Genomic DNA, 17,232 nt, shown 5'->3' with positions numbered 1-17,232 from the left:
CCCAGGATGGAGAGCTCGCACGTCGTCAGGCTCGTTTTAACGCATTCTGATGGCTGTCGATATACCTCGTGCGGCATGCGAGTGTTCGTCCCTGTAAATCCAGGCACCGTGTGGTGCACATGGCCCGGCACATGGCAGACCTAGACATGCAGAATAAGAGTAAGCTTCTGTGTGACGACGATCCCGCAGTTCACAAACGGCAAGCCGGAGGCAACGCTAGAAGAAGACAAGGTTGGCCGTGGCTTGCATCGGAGTGCGGGGGAGGCCACATGGCACATCATGATGCGAGCTTGCCATTCTGGCCAGTTGAAATCCGACAAGAAGGTGATTGGCGAAGCGTCACTCTCGAGGTTCGATGCAGAGGCGCACGGCCGTTTGACTGCCGGGCGGCTCGGTCGGATGGCAGACGAGGGGTTTGACTTTTTGGTGATGTATCCGTGATTCGAGTGATGCCACACTCGACCAAGACCTCACTGGGCGCCGGCATCGTCCCGTGCCTGTGGTGGTCAGTGTTCACCGTCTCCCGTGCTGGGGACGGCATCATAAATTACCGCAAATTGGGAAATTTCTCAGAACCCCACGAACAAGAGAGAAAACCCACACGAAATCAACAAGCGGCGCCGATTGGGCCGACTGCATCTCCGTGGTTCCCCCTCACCTCTCCGCCTCCTCCAGTCCTTTTGGGCTCCTCCTCCTCTTTTCTCCACATTCTCCGCATCGGCACACGAGTGGAAGTCAAAGTAACCTTCTCCACCTCGAACTCGACACCCTTTTTCTCAGAGTTTGTGTGACACGAACATTTGCCATCCAAAGACGAGGTGCGGTTCGTCGAGTTGTGTGCTGCGGGAAGCTGTCTGGTCCTTCTGTGGCATACTGCCGGTACGCTGTACAGGAACAGAAAGGGGCGGTTGTCTCGAGGTACTCAACCTGAATCTCCCAGACAAACTCTATCATCGAACCAGACGAAAATACCGTGAACTACCCCTGGCCGGACGTTTTCATTACAGGGGAAGCCCATCACCTTGCTAACGTCGCTTCAGGGTTGAGCCTGTCTTCTGGAAAGTGTCCGCACCGCACTCCGACTACTCCGCCGTAGTGTCCGTACGCTGTGAAGTCTGTATTCTGTAGGCATTAAGGTTAGCCACAGAAGCACGGAAGAATCCCGTTCGCCGTCCCAAACAGGCAACCGGGTCCCGTTTCGAAGTCCAGGTCCCGGCTTTACCAAGGCAGTGAGCGCATGACCAGGGAATCAAGGTCTACGGGCGACAATCGTTGACACATTCAGAGGAGACTCCGTCCTTGCCCCTGGGACCTTGAGGGGTCTTACGCGAAAATGGGCCGTCTTCGCTCCTCGAGTTCAAGACCTCGTCGTCGTCGTCCTTTTCTTCTCCGTCCCGTGCTCGCACTCGTCACCGTCGTCACACTCGTTCCGTGCCTCGTTCTCACCGTGCAGCTGTTTTGCCAACACAGACATTCGTTCGTCGTCCAGTATTTGCCCAGCATGTTGCGAGACCTCTTTGCGCCGGCCGGCCTCGTGCCGCTGCTGCTCTCCTCTCCGGCGGCCGCCACCCTCCTCTACGCCTCATCGTACAGCGGCGCCATCACCACCCTGAACCTCACTCTGTCGGGCGCAAACGCCACGCAGTCCACCCTGCAGTCGCTCTCCTCTTCCAACGGCTGCGCGCCCAGCCCATCGTGGCTCCAGCTCGACAAGGCCAACGCGAGGCTGTTTTGCACGGATGAGGGTCTTACAACCAATGTCGGCACCGTCTCGTCCTTCAAGACCGGCGCCGACGGTGTGCTGGAGCAGCTGGCCAAGACGGAGACCATCAGCGGTCCCGTGAGCGCCGTTGTCTTTGGCGAAAAGGGCCAAGGCCTCGCCATCGCTCAGTAGTATGTCTTGATGTTTGTTGACGACGAGCACGAGCTAACTTTTGCCAGCGGCGGCTCCTCTGTGAGCTGGTTCGACATCTCCAACCCGGCGGCCCTCACGCCCGTCAAGTCCGAGACGTTCAACATGTCGGCTCCCGGCCCCAACCCGTCGCGCCAGGACGCCCCGCACCCGCACGAGGTCTTCCTGGACCCCAAGGGCCAGTTCGTCCTGGTTCCCGACCTGGGCGCCGACCTCGTCCGCGTTTTTGCCGTTGACGGCGCCAACAACCTCGTCGCCGTCGACTCCCTCGTCGCCGCCCCCGGCAGCGGACCCCGCCACGTCGAGTTCCTCGTCACCCCCGAGGGCAAGACGTACCTGTACCTCATTAGCGAGCTTGCCAACACCGTCACCGCATACGACGTCGCCTACCGCGAGAACAAGACGCTCGGCTTCACCGAGGTGTTTTCCGGTTCCACCTACGGAGCTGGTGCCTCTGCGCCTGCCGGTGCCAGCGCCGCCGAGATTTGGATTTCTGTGAGTCAACGTTCTTCTCTATGAAGTCTCAATACATACTAACAAAACAGTCCGACGGCAAGTTCTTGACCGTCTCGTCGCGCAACGATTCGGCTTTCAGCATCAGCAACCCCGACACTCCCGGCGAGGGCGCGCAGATCCCCTCCGACTCCCTCAACACCTTCACCATTGACGCCAAGACGGGTGGTCTTACGCTGCTGCAAAAGTTTCCCGCCGGTGGACGCATCCCGCGCCAGTTCTCCGTCAGCAAGGCGGGCGACCTCGTAGCCGTTGGTCTGCAGTCCGACAGCCGTGTTGTTGTGATTAGCCGTGATGCCGCGTCGGGCAAGCTGGGAGAGATTCTCACGAGCGCCAAGGTTGATGGCGAAGTGACTGCCGTTATTTTTGATGAGTAGGCGTTTAGCATGAGCGTAGCGGCATGAAACAACTTGCATCTCCTTGAATTGTATACCACGAGTAGATGTTAGATACCAACGAAATCAAAATCTGGTGTATAGGCAGTCTGGGCCCGTACTGACCTCAATGACATGTTGGACATTTCGAGACCCACGATACAGGAATCATACACCCGAAAACTCTCACTCGCTTATGCGCGTCGTGAATCATAAACGCCCCTTGGCTACGTAGGAAGGTCAGCAACCCGAGTTGGGAAGATGACGGGCTCCTAATCCGGTAACCGAGGGGCGGCTCGCGAGCAAGCCAACGTGCTTGAAGTGGCTGACCCCGTTCGACTAAAGCTCGGATCCCCGGGCGGGCCATCGTCTGCAGGCCTGGGTCAGAAGGGAACCCGAAAGGCGGGCGGGAAGATAGATACCTGGTCCATGTGAGGCTGCGCGTTCTGATGCGCACGTCAACTTACAAGACCAGAGTCGCGGGAGCTGAGTGATAACACAACATTGAAAGTCACACTTGGATGAGTGCCGACGCAATGTAACAGCGCAGCCGAATGGAATTCTCCAGACCGACACTTGAGGCAACGCGAGTGCATATTCGACCTACTTATGGCGGACGCAAGGAATACGATTGGTTCTTTTTTGTAGAAGCTGAGGATTTTGATGTCGTACTCTCAGAAGTCTAAGGTTAATAGTAGAATACTCGGTTTCAACTCCAGATTCCACGAAGAAGGTACCCGTCCGCGGCTGGCATTTCGAGTGACGGAACAGAGTCATCGATAAAGTCTGGTTCGATACGACCGTGATCCTGGGGTTGTCAACCGGTATACACTCAAGAAAGGTTCCGACAGACACGGCAGAGGAATGCTGCTTCTTGGCCTGGTCGGTCGACATGCAGCAAAACTACAGAGTGTCAAAGTCTGGTAACGAATTAGAATCCCGGAAGCGGGTAGTCGGGAGGGACTTACAGTGTGGGGCATCCATCGCCATGTGTGGTGTGCCAGGGAAACGGCCGGCCGTTCGCCCGTCCGACCCCGGATTCTCTCCCGGGGATGAACTCGCGAGATGGGAAGATATGCCTAGGTAGATTGCGGACCGTCGTGATGAATCTTGGTCGAAGTGAGTGATTCGTAAGTCGATTTCTTTTTCCTTTTGGGGTACCGTCGTAAATCTCTCGTGAAGAATCAGCTACTCAGCGACATCAACTGCTCATGAACCCTGGCCTTGGACGCATGAGAGCGAGGCGGGAGCTCGTCAATCTTGTTTGGAGAAGCGTCCCGATTTGGGTGTTGGAGGGGTGGTGGTTAATCTACGTTCCGGCGGTTCTCGCCCACCACCCCTCATGACCTGGCTGGCGTTGTAGGATCCTCTGTTGAGCACCATGACAGGGTCTTGCTAACATGGCGAGACAATCTCTCGCAGCCCCATCTTTTGACAGCGGCACAGCTGGTGTTGTCTAGATTGGGCCCGAGGGATTTCTAGAACCTGGAGGTGTTAGTCGAGCTTGGTAGAGTGGCGGGAGCGAAATGAAGTTGACAGGGATGCTGCCACCTGCTTGGACAAAGTCTCGTCAAAGTGTACGAATAACCGTGAGCGTGACGAAGGGAGTCGACATGCAGGTACAGGCAGAGAGGGGAGACTGGGGCCACACAAGAACACCGGCAGACAACGGGAGAGACTCGGGATTGGGCTTCATTCGTTATGGAGTTGTGGCCATGGATAATGGAACGAGGTTGCAACGTGAAGTGTGTAAAATTACGAGGGAGGTTCGAAATGCCCACTGGCCTTAGTAAGCCAGGTATCTTGTATCCGTACTTATAGAATCTTAACTTGCAGACGAGAGGAAGGAGATACCCTCAATGACTCCAAAGAAGGCAGGAAGGCACTTTCCCGTTTCCCCCGCCCTGGGGAGCACTTGCCTCAGGTCAAACACTCAAGGTACTTTATTGATGTAGTCGTGGCCCCTCCCCCAGATTGGCAGGGCCGATCGACACTGAGGGCCCTTTCCCCATGAATGCCGTAAACTCGGAACGGAATTAAGGCACGGATCAATACTTTTGGTACCAACGACATCAAATTAACCCAATGTACCTGCGGTAAGGCATGAGGTTGTCAACGCAAAGAACACATGTCTCTCAACACCCACGATGGACAAACATGGACAAACCGGCAGCACACCAAGATGCTTCTTCCGCGCTACCTCACTGTGTAGGTATAAGCGACGGCCCCTCTGCTTAGCGTGCGCCGGTGACCCTTGTTCCCCATCTCATCCTCTCCCCGAATCCCATCCCATCCCATGCCCGTTTCGTCCCATGCCCGTTGCAACCGTCGGCTCTGGTTGGCCTGGCCTGGCCTGATGTCTGCCGCTGCGGGATGGGGTAACTGTCACGACGCACCAATCCGATGGATTCTCGCTCCAACGACTCCAAGCCGGGGTCCGGGGCAAAGGGGGATGAAGCTGGCCTAGAGCTCCCCTCTGCTCACCTGCGGGCACTCAGACGAGTGTCTCTTTTTACCCTCAACAGCGACTTGCTGCCCATCCTTGGCCATCCGACACCAACAACGCCATAGGATTGCTTCCTCCGCATTTTAATCCCCCCCCCCCCCTCCTCCGCCTCGGTGATTCTCCCATAATTACTGCTCCACAGCCGTGCATTCGTCTCTTCTCGCCTTCTCTGTTCCGTCGTCTGCTCCCTTCTCCTACGGCACCTCCAAAGAAGTTGTGAAACACCGCGATACCTTCGAGCCTGGTCTGACTGACACCTTTCGCCTCGAGTCACGCACCCCCCGTTCAGCCGAACCTAATCGCATCGGTCCGGTCTTTGTCGATTGCAGCCTCGCAAACCGCCAGTGCATCGAAACTATTTAGCCACCAAGCCCCCCCAAGTCGCCGCTTCACTCATCCATCCACCCCCGCCTGAGCTGCGTTATCGCGGCGCACCACCATCTGCCCACCACGTCTTCCACCAAGCTTCTTCGTCTCCAGACGCAGCACGCCATGTCCCCGTCGTCGACGGGTGACTCCCCGCGCTCGGCCACGGGCAACGGCAACGCGGGGAGGTCTTTTCCCGTCCCGTCGCGCGAGGCCTTCAACGTCGACGTTCCCTCACCTTCCATGACCAACGGCATCCACCCTCTCAAGTCACCCGCCTCGCTCAAGGTGCAAAGGACGCCCAGTTTCAGCAGAGATGGCTTCCTAGGTTCCGTGCAAAAAGCCCGGAACATGTCTCAGTCCTCCGAGAACCGTCCCGATGCTCTGACCAATGGCATGCACAAGGCGCCCAGCGACGAGGGGTCCAACCCGCTAAAGAGGAGGAACACGGACGTTGGCATCGACTACCCACGGAGGAGGGCCACCATTGCAGTATGTGAATTGATCAGTGTGAAAGACATTGTGAGCTGACCAACGACAGTGTGAAGTGTGTCGCTCCCGCAAGTCTCGCTGCGATGGCACAAAACCAAAGTGTAAGCTCTGCGCCGAGCTGGGCGCCGAGTGCGTCTACAGAGAACCCGGCATCAAGCTGGATGCCGGGGATAAGCTGATTCTCGAGCGCCTCAACCGTATTGAAAGCCTGCTGCAGATGAACATGGTCGCCGGACAGGGAAACGGCATCGCCATGAACCAAGAGTCGCCGTCGATGAGCAACGGATCAGGCCTCAACGGGGACAGCTTGATGGGCATACCAGGCTCAGGCAACGCCGTCTCCATCATCCCCAACGGCGGCCTGGGCACGTGGAACAACCCGACAAACATTTCAACCATGCCCAAAATGCATACAAACGCAGCGCTTCACCTATTGCAGTGGCCTCTCATTCGCGACCTCGTCTCTCGCCCCTATGACCCGCAAGTCCTGCTCCAATTGGAAATGGCCCGCGAGCCTCTCCATTCGCTCACAAAGACGCCGTGTGTCGACCTGTCCAATACGACTGCCTACATCGAGGCCTACTTTGAGCGGGTGAATGTCTGGTACGCCTGCGTCAACCCGTACACGTGGAGAAGCCATTATCGAACAGCCCTCTCCAACGGCTTCCGCGAGGGCGCCGAGAGCTGCATCGTCTTGCTGGTCCTGGCCCTGGGTCAAGCGAGTTTGAGAGGCAGCATCTCACGCATCGTCCCGGGAGAGGACGCTCCCGGGCTGCAGTACTTTACGGCCGCGTGGGCGCTGCTGCCCGGTATGATGACATCCAACAACGTCCTGGCGGCGCAGTGCCACTTGCTGGCTTCGGCTTATCTGTTCTACCTGGTGCGGCCCTTGGAGGCTTGGAATCTGCTCTGCACCACCAGTACCAAACTTCAGCTCTTGCTCATGTCCCCCAACAGAGTCCCGCCCAATCAGCGGGAGCTCACTGAGCGAATCTACTGGAATTCACTTTTGTTTGAGAGCGATCTTTTGGCCGAGCTGGATTTGCCACATTCGGGCGTCGTTCAATTTGAGGAGAACGTCGGCCTTCCTGGAGGCTTTGAGGGTGAGGAGCAAGAAGCGATTGGCCGGGACGACCTCTGGTACTTCCTCGCCGAGATTGCCCTGCGGCGGCTCCTCAACAGGGTCAGCCAGCTCATCTACTCAAAAGACTCGATGGCTTCCACAACCAGCCTGGAGCCGGTGGTGGCGGAGCTCGACTTTCAGCTGACGCAATGGTACGAGAGCCTGCCGATGCCGCTGCAGTTCCCCTTCACCCGCACCCTCCTCTCCGATCCGGTGCAGACCGTGTTGCGCTTGCGCTTCTTTGCTTGCCGGACGATCATCTACCGCCCGTACATCTTGGCCGTATTGGACAATGAGCAGGCCGTCCTGGACCCCGCGGTGCGTGACAGTTGCCACAAGTGCCTGGAAGCCTCCATCCGGCAGCTGGAGCACATTTCACAACAGTAAGCTCAAGTGCTGAATCATTTCTTGTCATAACGCTAACTCGCCGCAGTCACGCCGGACACATGCCATACCTGTGGCAGGGAGCGCTCTCCATCGTATCGCAAACGCTACTGGTCATGGGTGCGACCATGTCACCCTCTTTGAGCAGTATCCTCCTCACCCTCGTTCCCCACAGGGAAACCATCGATCAGATCATTAACGACGTGGTCATGGAGATCGAGCGATACTCGACACTGGCCCCGAGTCTGAGCCTGGCAGCCGAGATTATCAAAGAGGCCGAAGTGCGAAGGAGGGCATACCTGAGCGGTTGAAAGCCGCTCGGCCCGCCCGCCTATTCGAATTGCATCTAGTTGTCTGCAGCGGGCCACCCATCTCAACAGTGCGACCCGCGGCAGTCTCCAGGTCCACGTTCCTGACGGTGGGCCATCGCCATGATCCTCCTGCAAACGACCCTGGGGTTGAGTGCCCCGCCGCCCGTTTGGCTGGGAAAACCGGCGTACAGTCGCAACAGCATCGAGCGTGCAAAGCTACACTGAACGGTGGAGGCGTCCATCTGGGGTGCAGACAGAAATCCGGGGTCACGCCATCTGGAAATGGGGGCTGGACACCGCCCTACGAATTGGCGTGGCTTGGTTGGCGGGTAATACTTGATCTTACACGGTATTCGGACCGAAATCCCGGCATGACCACCCACACAGCCAATGAGCCAGCCTGGCGCCAACCCATTTCGAGATGGCTCTGCCGCCGACCCCCGGGAATAGAAAGAGAGAGGAAGAGGCGAGATGCTGTCACTTTTCATTGAGGGCAAGTCTGACGGAGTGGTTATTAGCGCACAGTGGCAGCACTCACAGCAGTACTCAGTGGCAGCGCTGCGAGGTGGCTGGGATAACCGGCTCTGAGGCATACGGGTTTGGGAGGAACAAGACTTTACTTTGGGCGGCTCTAGATGAGCCAGCAATGGTATCTTTGGGAGGACGGACAGAACACTTCTCTGGCCCGGGGAGTTGGCTCCCAAAGAACAGGGCTGCCGAGATGTGGTGACATAGTAACTGTACAACATAGCACTGCCGATGAAGAAATACCCCATTTCCTGTCTGTACCTGGAGAAAGAAAGACAGCCCCAATTATCTGTGCATTTGTGGGCATGCGAATGTGACCATCTGGCCTTGCGTTACAGCTGCAGACGTTGAACTCAACCTCGACAGTACCCGACCGCGGCAACGTCCTGAATGCAGAAGGTCAATGTGTTTCGACCTAGATTGCGCGGGATCTTGCGATTCGCTCACTGGTGTACTGGGAGTCTGGGACGCGACCCCAACGACTCATCTATGCGGGGTAAGGTAAGGGCAGTCTGCCCCGCGGGGAACAAGGTGACTGAGGTGCATGCTCAAGGCAAGGTACGCGAAAGCGAAAGGGGCTTTCCGGTCACGCGGCTGTACTGTAGCTGTTTCCTCGTCCATGTCCGCGTGATGCTGCGTGCGGTTGATGTCCCGGTGAGGCATGTGAGGTCTATTCGCAGGGAATACATGATGGCTTAATTATGGGTTTGTGAGAAGTATATCTCTTTCTTGTCCCCAACGCCGTGTCTCGCTCAGCGTCACAAGGGGGGGTACCGACGGCCTACTATACGACCCTGCTGATATGCCGCCGATGTACATACCGGATTGGCACCGCAGCGGCCGGATGGCACCGTGTACATGGGCCCCATCTTTTTAAGGAGTCCCGCATCTGCCGGCGCGGGGTGGGGCTATCGGGGCTGCATGGAACGGGATCACGGGGTGGGGTTTCCTGGCTGCGAGGGAAGGAGAAGACGGGATGGATCCACCAATCGATCTCGGGCTGGGTCCTGCCCAGGTTTCCAGAACGGTGATGCGAAGCAGCGAGCGTTGGAGTCTGTTGGTTTTTCTGCCCAGAAAGCCCAGCGCTAGGCTGTTTGGATTTTTTCTTTTCTGCCTCCTCTGGCGCGGGATGCGTTGCACGGCAGCGATGTCGGAGGATATCGAGGCACATGCGAGATTTGAAACCATGGAGCAGAGGATGCCGCCTACACGAGACTTGAGGCAGGCGGTCTGGTGTTTGGTAGGTCGTGGTGGTGTGGATTTATGGTCTAGGAAAGAATCGAGACGATTCGCCAGCCAAGGCCGAATCAATGAATCGATAGGATCGAAAGAGAGATGAGAAAAAGCAAAAAGCAAAACTAGTCGGTTAGTGGCCGATGTGTCGAGGCGGTCTGCAGACGCCAATGACTCGGGGGCCAGCACAGGGTGTAACGGTCCGGCTCGGCCCCACCTGCGCCAATCGGCCCCGTGGGTAGCTCCGATCTACACTTTTTCGCAGCCCGGCCGAAAAGAGTGGACCAGGCACACCCAATTTCAGCATGCCCTGCAGTGGGCGCGAAGACGATGGAGATTTTTCATGATTAGGGTACAGGAGGTCTGTAGACCCTCATGAAGCAAATTACGCATGAATAGCCAATGTTAACTGCAGTGCATGGCCCCCCCTTTCACGATATGAGACTGTCGGCCAAATCACAGCGTCCGTGTGCTGGGCCGGCACCGCTCCCGCGGGCTGGGATCCCTGTGGAACGGCTGGCGGTCACGGGTGGAATGCGAGGGCTGAGGCACGTGCGCTTCAGGTCTGGGTACTGCGGTGAGCGCGCTTGAGGTGCGAGGTGCAGCACTGCAGCGCAGTTAGCGAGCTTAGGTAAGGCAGCTGAGGTGAGACTGGGAGGTGAGAGGAAACGGTGGCGGGCAGTCCCCTGCAGGGACGCTGAGTACAGGGGCTCAGCACCGCGCTGCACCACCCGCTAGCCCCCCGCCAGTACACCCACACGCATTCCGTTAGGCTGGTTAGGTTCGCCTCATGGTTAGGTTTGGGCTGTCAAAGAGGCAGCCGCTCCCGCGCTGTAGGCGCACATCGGACTGGCCGCTAGCTGGGACGACTGTAAGACGCTTGTACGGACACGCGCGAGAGGGTTTTTTGGTGTCCGGGTGGTGGTGGTGGTGCAGGGACTCTCGTGGTTTGTGGTGGGAGGCTGGAACGCGACGAACGAGCGGACCGGTCCATTTGAACACGAGGGCGGGTCAAACTGGACACTGCAAATTGAACACTTCATGTCTGTTTCTGGATCTAAAGGGGGGCCAAAGTCAGACAGAGAAGACAGAAGAGGGTATGGGGCAGCACGAGGCGGGCAGAGGCAGAGACAATTGGATCTCGTTGTAGACGTGGGATTGGATGTGAATGAGTGAACCTAACAACCGTACAGAAACCAAGAGATGGAGGAGGCGGAAAGGTGAAGCTCCCCGCCGCCCGCAATAGGGGCCAATCGGTTGCGCTGTGCCTCGGTGGCGCCCTGTTCCTCCCAGTGGCAGCTCTTTCCAGGTCGGGGCAATCCAAGCCAATGACTCCTGAGACCTGAGTCGGCTGTCACAAACGTCCAACCTCACCCTTCTCATTCTCTCTCTCTCTCTTTACTTCGTACCGTCTCTTGTTCTCCCTCTCCCTCACCTCACTTGGACCTTGCTCCAAAGTCAAAGCTGCCAGCCCTCTCCTCTCGCACATGGGCCGATCCAAATAAGCTGATCCTTCGAACCGTGATCCATCGAAACGTCGATATCCACTGTCTCCCCCGTCCGACCAAACAGCTTCCGCTGCTGCCCGATTGATACCTCACCGAGGGGCATCAAAGACGAGAGACACGAGGCAAACCAGTCGCGGCTCGCCTTCGTCAGTTGCAGGACACATTCACGAGAAGAAGAAAAAAGGAACAGAGAAAAAAAAGCAGGGCGCGCAATATCACCGCATGTGCATGTCCGATATGCAACCCGCCATCCAAACCCAATCACCGCTCCACGGCATGCATTGAAATCACCCACTCACGAGCAACCAGCTGTCAGGGTGCACGCAGTACGCAGCACACACAGCACATCCTTTCTCGACACTAAGCCTACCTTGTAGATCCAAGGCCGTGAGACCCTCACCACACGTCCACCCCCCCCTCGACTCCCGACTCCCGCTACCGCTACCGCTCCCGCTCCCCTTTTTTCCTCCACCACCCTCAAAACTCGTCGCACTCCCGGATGAGGCTGGCCCCAGCCCAATGGCCTATCGAGATGGCGCAGAGTTGCACAGGAGAACGAGCCGTCGGCGGCATCCCCCCAGCCCGCCGCAAATGGCCGACTATGATTGGCACCCGATCCCTCACCCTCACATGAGCCCTCACCCCAGCGTCGCTGCTGTTGAGTCCGCTTACGACCCGATGCCCTACCGGAGGCCCAGAGACTTTATACAAGGGCCCGACAGCACGAGCTCACCCTCGCCCTTGGGAGCACCACCGAGAAGAATTGTGAAGCTCAGCAGTGCGCCTCCCACTCCAGGAGCCACGATGCCCAGAACCCCAAAAGCCGGTGCTCCGTATAGAAGGGGAAGGGTCCCAGTGGACAATGGCTATAAGACGTACGACGAGGAAGAGGAGGAGGAGGAGGACAGCGAGGAAGAGTCAGATGACAGTGAGGAGGAGGAAGAGTCCCCCCTGGCTAGACGGCGGCAGCAGCAGTCTTCCATTCGACACCGTAGCCGCAGCACCGCCCACCACTCGAGGACGCGGCCGCCGGTCTACGAGTCGAGACGGTCGTCGAGGTATTCGCGGTCTGAATCCGAGTCGGAGTCGGATGAGGACTCGGAAACGAGTGACTCATCCGAGGAAGAGAAGCGAGAGACACGGCGAGAAAGGGAAAGGCGGGAGCGGGAGAGGTACCAAAAGGCAGCACGGCATGCTCAGACCGTTGTCGAGCGGCGGACGCCTCCATCAGCCGATAACACAACCAAGCGCCGTAGAAAGATCAAGAAGATCATCTATATGGAGGAGGACGGCTCCACGGAGCCCACGCCACGGCAGTCCCTGGGCGACCTCAGCCGCTCGTCTTCACGGCACCGCTCTCACCCGTCCTCGTCGCGTCCGGCATCCGAGAGACACTATCCCAGACAGCATTCGTATAGTCCCGTGAGGAGATCGAGCCGTCATCATTCGTTGGCCAAGACGTACGAGATCTCTCAACCTCCCAGCGCCACCAAGAGGTTGGCGTACGAGATTCTTCCAGATAGGAGTCGTCTTGACGTGATTCCCAGTAGGCATTCCAGGAGACACCAGTCTCAGGTTGTGTACCCAGAGACGCGGTCGATCCGCCGCTCCAACACCGTATCAGGGGCATCGCATGTCACGTCGCACACGCGAAGCACGACTTCGTCAAGTAGGCCGGCGTCTACTTTGGTGGGAAACGTCCTCACAGGGAGCACCGTCTCCCGCTCGTCAGAGAAGCCAGGAGCCAGGTATGTTTGTCTACGGGTGCACGTCTGCACCAGCTAACATCGTCCAGAGTCGAGTGCCTCATATGTATGGAGGAGTTCCAGCCGAGTAGAATCGCAAAACTCAAGTGCGGCCATCGACAGTGTGACGCGTGCCTCAAGAGACACTTTAAACTCTCCATCACAGATCCGCAGCAGATGCCTCCAAAGTGCTGTGTCGCAAACATACCCTTGAAACACGTGGACCACCTGTTCACGCCCGAGTTCAAGCAGAAGTGGAATAGAAAGTTTTCAGAGTTCACGGCGGCCAACCGCATCTACTGCCCTTCGAGAAAGTGCGGCGCGTGGATAAAACCCGAACACTTCCGCAACGAAGGGGGCGGTCGCCAGTCCACAAAGTGTGGCCAGTGCAAGACCAAAGTGTGCTGCTCTTGCAACGGCAAATGGCACTCATCGAGGGAGTGTCCCAGCGATGAAGAGACGACGAGATTCCTAGACCACGCCAAAGACGAGGGATGGAAGATGTGCTACAAGTGCAGCCACATGGTTGAGCTCAAGGAGGGCTGCAACCACATGACATGGTCAGTGTTCTTTGGCATTTGGTCTGGATCTCCTGCTGACGCGTGGTAGTATTTGCGGAGCACAATTTTGTATGGTGTGCGGCACCAAATGGAAGAGCTGTGATTGTCCTTGGTTCAATTACGAGACGGTCGAGGCGGAGCGGCTTAACGAGATGCATCGGCCGTTGGCGATGGGCCGAATGGAGCAGCCGGACCCGGGCACCGAGACCCCGAGAAGCGCGAGAAGTATCCGATCAGCCGGCGTGGGTCACACGACGCCTCGTTCGCGTTCCCAAGAGTACGACAACCGACTGATGCGGAGGTTCCAAGAGAACCGCGACGAGGACCTCGCGAGGACGATGCAGACGTACGAGCTCGATGAGGCGTATGACCGAGGGTACGGGGACCTCGTTGGCATCGGCAACACGGCGGGCCACTTCATAAATGAGGACTATCGCAGAGACACCGACGTATTCGCACCCGCACCTATACCGCCTGCGCCAACGCCACCGACGGCGTTTGAGCGACCGCCGCCGACCGATTACATGTCGGGTGTCAACCGGGCGAGAGGCCTCCCCCAGGATCCTCTGGGGCAACGACTGGCTGAGCGGTTCTCCGAGTCGCGTTCGAGTCCAGGTGGCCCCCGGCCGGGTATGATGGCGCCGCCGCCACTGCCACCGCTCGCGGCCATGACGGCGCCCATCATGGGTCCTCCCCCTCCCATGATGGGACCGATGGCCATGGGCCCGCCGCCGCCGATGCCACCCCCGATGCCGATGCTGCGACGGCACACAATGGAAGAGGAATTATACAACAGCGTCAGATCGATGCGGCCGTCCGAGCGAATGACGCCGGGGCGGATGATACACGACTACGAGATGGAGGCGGCGGCGCACGCGCATACGCCCCGGAGCCGGAGACGAATGCGAGAGGAGCCCAAGTCGTCGACGCTCGCCGGGCTCACGGGCATTGGCCGCGGCGTGAACCGGGTGCATGAATGGCGAAACTATGTGTGGCCTGGCCAGCCCGAGGGTGAACACACGGCCGTAGCGTGATGCTTTACGACAGAGAAGGGGAGTCATCCTACGAACAGAAAAAAAAAACAGCGAAACACAGCACACAACACGACTTATGATTTTGCGAATTTTCCGGCCACGTTTTCTGTTCCACATTGCGCGCGTTTACGGGTTGCGGGTAGGCTGTCTGCTATTTCCATATGGTGATGGGGTGGGTGGGTTATTACTTTTGCATGTAATACTAAAGGCGTGATATATCCTCAGATGGAACATGGATTTAGGGGCGGGCGTGGTTTTCTCGGGGAATTATAGGAACAGCACGCAAGGTAGTGGTGAAGTTTCAACGAAGCATAACACACAAGAAGTTTTTGTTGCCTTGCCTTGTGTGCTTGCCTCGCTCAGGTCAGCACAGTAAAGCAGAGCACAGCTGACTCGGCTCGTTTCTCATGTGAACTACGCTGCCTCGGTCGGTTCGCCGTGAGTCTGTAGGTTGTGAGCTTTGTGTTTGCTCGGATCCCGACCGTCTGATGTCGTGGGTCAGGCGAGACGTGGAGGATGCCTATTTTGGAGTATGGGCGGCCACGTTTATTTTACGAGCAATTTCTGTATACTTTTTTTTTTTGGATTTTACCGGGGAGATTGGTTTTGTTTATGTTGATTTTGCTGTTTTGATGAGTTGTTGATGTCTTTGTTGGCATTTGATGGAGTTTGTGGGGTGTGTGTGGTACTCTATGTGAGAGTGTATCGAATCCAAGCTTTGACTGTGTAGTTGTGTACGGACCTGGGTCCGGGGTTGCGACCGGGTTCGCACCGTTGGACCTTGGACGTGGGAAACTGAGGCGTTTGGCTGGCTGACTCGTTTGGTATGGTTCATGTTGATGTTCCCCGTTGCGCGTTGCCCGTTCCCCGCTGGCTGGCTCGTGACGTGGACGGTTGGATGTGGATATGTGAGGTTTTTTGCATTGACGGGCTTATTTCGCACTATCTCAAGGTGGTACTTGCCTGGGTTTTTTGTGAGTGCTTGGCCACATCACATGTATTCCCGATCTCACTGAGTAGGAGTGGGAGTGGGAGTGGGAGTGAGATGGGATGAGATGAGATTTGTTGTAACCTATCGTTGCATTCAGCCGACGTGCTCGCATAGGTGAGCGCACGTCCGCGATGGAAAGTATGATGAGTTGGCAAGGTGAAGTGAAGTGAGTGGTGCGATACGTCGGATTTCCTCGTGCGTTTGATCTCAGCCGTAGACAGTGCTCTGTAGATCTGTCAAGCCTGAGGTTCAGTGGTTGAGTGCAGAACAGAGTTTGGAGCAGCGTTGGAAGATAGATGAGACCCCCCACCAATGGACATCTCGATTCGATGTTCCATCGATGGGAGTCTGGCGTGGTTCACCCCGGTAAGGAACGGCCTCCCATGTGAATCTCGTGGCTCCAACTAGGTGCCGTGAGACTGATATGTATGTAGTGCAAGGTCCCAGACGGTGGGGTTTTAGGCTGGACTGATCTTTTTGTGCTTGCGGCCTTGGCGGGGGGGTTTGGACTGGTGACAATCTGTGTCGAGAGAGGTATGGCATTTTCAACTTTTGCTTGTCATGAGTCGGGCATGATTTGAGAGGAGTGAGACTTTACACATAAGCCCGTCTACTAATGTATCCCTCTCACACATAAACCCGTCTGCTCATGTGTGCATCTTCCTTCTCACAGATCCTCCCAGATCGGATCGTGGAAAAGCGTGTTCGATGACCTGGATCTCATCGAGGCTCTGCGAGGAGGAACCCTGCTGCGTGATAAGGCGACGAGAGTGTACAGCATCATGTCACTGTGAGTCCTCGTGAGGTGGATTCGTGGATTTCGGAGCGTTGTAATTTGAGGCGGGCATGGCGGGGTTGTAGACGAGGTATCTCTTGTATGGCTGTAGTGCGAAAAAGTACTTGAAAGCTTAGCACTCGCTAGTTGTTCATAGACTGACGGGGAGGATGAAGAACTGGGACGGGAGGAGGGGACCCAGGGCTGCCGAAAAGGCTTCGCCCTTCGCCCAATGACGTTGACGTCGTCTGTGCGTACTGTACGCTCTTTAGCGGGCACCCAAACCGAAGCACCCACGCACCGGTGGCACCCAAGCCTCCCCCTCCACCCCTGTCCCTGGTCTGCCGGATCCCTCGTGCTCTCTTTTTTGCCCATCGGCGCCATCGCTCTCGGGCTGCTCGCTGCATCTTGCTGGCCGCTCTCGTCGGGGAATTCGACATTCCACCTTATGCAAAGCTTCGCCCTGCCTTTACTTTGAGCCTTCAACCTGGAACCCGACATAACGTACCTTACCTCGTGCCAGCTGTACTATCCGGGGGGCACAGGGCCATCCAACCTCAAGCTCCGTCTTTCTCCCCCATCGTCTTTCTCCTTTCCCCATCTTACCTACACTCACCTACAAAGTCTACAAAGTATCCAAAGTACACCCTCCAATACCTTGCCTACGACCGCACGTATTTGTACTTTGTCACTCCGAATCCTCCTACCTCGGGTTACACCTCACATGCCCTCTCGAGTTTTCCTCAACAATCGCCTCCGAATGCAAGACGATTTACGCGATTCCGGCTTCAGCACGTATTAAAACATCCCGAGCTCCAACCGTGCGATCCTCAGCTTCTTCACCCTTAACTTCTCGTCGAAACTCCTCCCTACCCCC

At 57.1% G+C, this 17,232-nt stretch overlaps 7 protein-coding genes across 7 annotated transcripts; 3 read left to right on the top strand and 4 right to left on the bottom strand.

The window, feature by feature from the left end:
* Positions 1-470: 470 nt before the first annotated feature.
* Positions 471-1,113, bottom strand: CCOS01_15536 (uncharacterized protein; the record flags this gene model as incomplete). The annotated part of the gene is made up of 3 exons (XM_060463675.1): positions 471-497; positions 659-884; positions 1,022-1,113. Coding segments are annotated over 3 exons (345 nt in total), but the record flags the coding sequence as incomplete, so codon positions are not given.
* A 220-nt stretch (positions 1,114-1,333) lies between these two features.
* CCOS01_15535 (uncharacterized protein) lies at positions 1,334-2,802 on the top strand (the record flags this gene model as incomplete). The annotated part of the gene is made up of 3 exons (XM_060463674.1): positions 1,334-1,893; positions 1,942-2,407; positions 2,458-2,802. The coding sequence occupies 3 exons, from the start codon at positions 1,334-1,336 to the stop codon at positions 2,800-2,802; spliced, it is 1,371 nt and encodes a 456-aa protein (XP_060305818.1).
* Positions 2,803-3,572: 770 nt separating this feature from the next.
* CCOS01_15534 (uncharacterized protein) lies at positions 3,573-3,779 on the bottom strand (the record flags this gene model as incomplete). Its single annotated transcript, XM_060463673.1, has 1 exon — positions 3,573-3,779. The coding sequence occupies one exon, from the start codon at positions 3,777-3,779 to the stop codon at positions 3,573-3,575; it is 207 nt and encodes a 68-aa protein (XP_060305817.1).
* A 1,423-nt stretch (positions 3,780-5,202) lies between these two features.
* Positions 5,203-7,981, top strand: CCOS01_15533 (uncharacterized protein; the record flags this gene model as incomplete). The annotated part of the gene is made up of 4 exons (XM_060463672.1): positions 5,203-5,301; positions 5,669-6,163; positions 6,213-7,669; positions 7,720-7,981. 4 exons carry the CDS (start codon positions 5,203-5,205, stop codon positions 7,979-7,981), a joined length of 2,313 nt encoding a protein of 770 aa, XP_060305816.1.
* A 62-nt stretch (positions 7,982-8,043) lies between these two features.
* On the bottom strand, positions 8,044-8,730 carry CCOS01_15532 (uncharacterized protein; the record flags this gene model as incomplete). Its single annotated transcript, XM_060463671.1, has 1 exon — positions 8,044-8,730. The coding sequence occupies one exon, from the start codon at positions 8,728-8,730 to the stop codon at positions 8,044-8,046; it is 687 nt and encodes a 228-aa protein (XP_060305815.1).
* Positions 8,731-11,841: 3,111 nt separating this feature from the next.
* CCOS01_15531 (uncharacterized protein) lies at positions 11,842-14,589 on the top strand (the record flags this gene model as incomplete). The annotated part of the gene is made up of 3 exons (XM_060463670.1): positions 11,842-12,998; positions 13,046-13,555; positions 13,605-14,589. The coding sequence occupies 3 exons, from the start codon at positions 11,842-11,844 to the stop codon at positions 14,587-14,589; spliced, it is 2,652 nt and encodes an 883-aa protein (XP_060305814.1).
* A 1,776-nt stretch (positions 14,590-16,365) lies between these two features.
* Positions 16,366-16,856, bottom strand: CCOS01_15530 (uncharacterized protein; the record flags this gene model as incomplete). The annotated part of the gene is made up of 2 exons (XM_060463669.1): positions 16,366-16,461; positions 16,614-16,856. The coding sequence occupies 2 exons, from the start codon at positions 16,854-16,856 to the stop codon at positions 16,366-16,368; spliced, it is 339 nt and encodes a 112-aa protein (XP_060305813.1).
* Positions 16,857-17,232: the final 376 nt, after the last annotated feature.

The sequence above is a fragment of the Colletotrichum costaricense genome, assembly GCF_030867565.1.
Source record: "Colletotrichum costaricense strain IMI 309622 chromosome Unknown Scaffold_24.1, whole genome shotgun sequence".
In the NCBI taxonomy this organism is placed as follows: Eukaryota; Fungi; Ascomycota; class Sordariomycetes; order Glomerellales; family Glomerellaceae; genus Colletotrichum; species Colletotrichum costaricense.
This window is presented reverse-complemented; position numbering and strand designations above follow the sequence as displayed.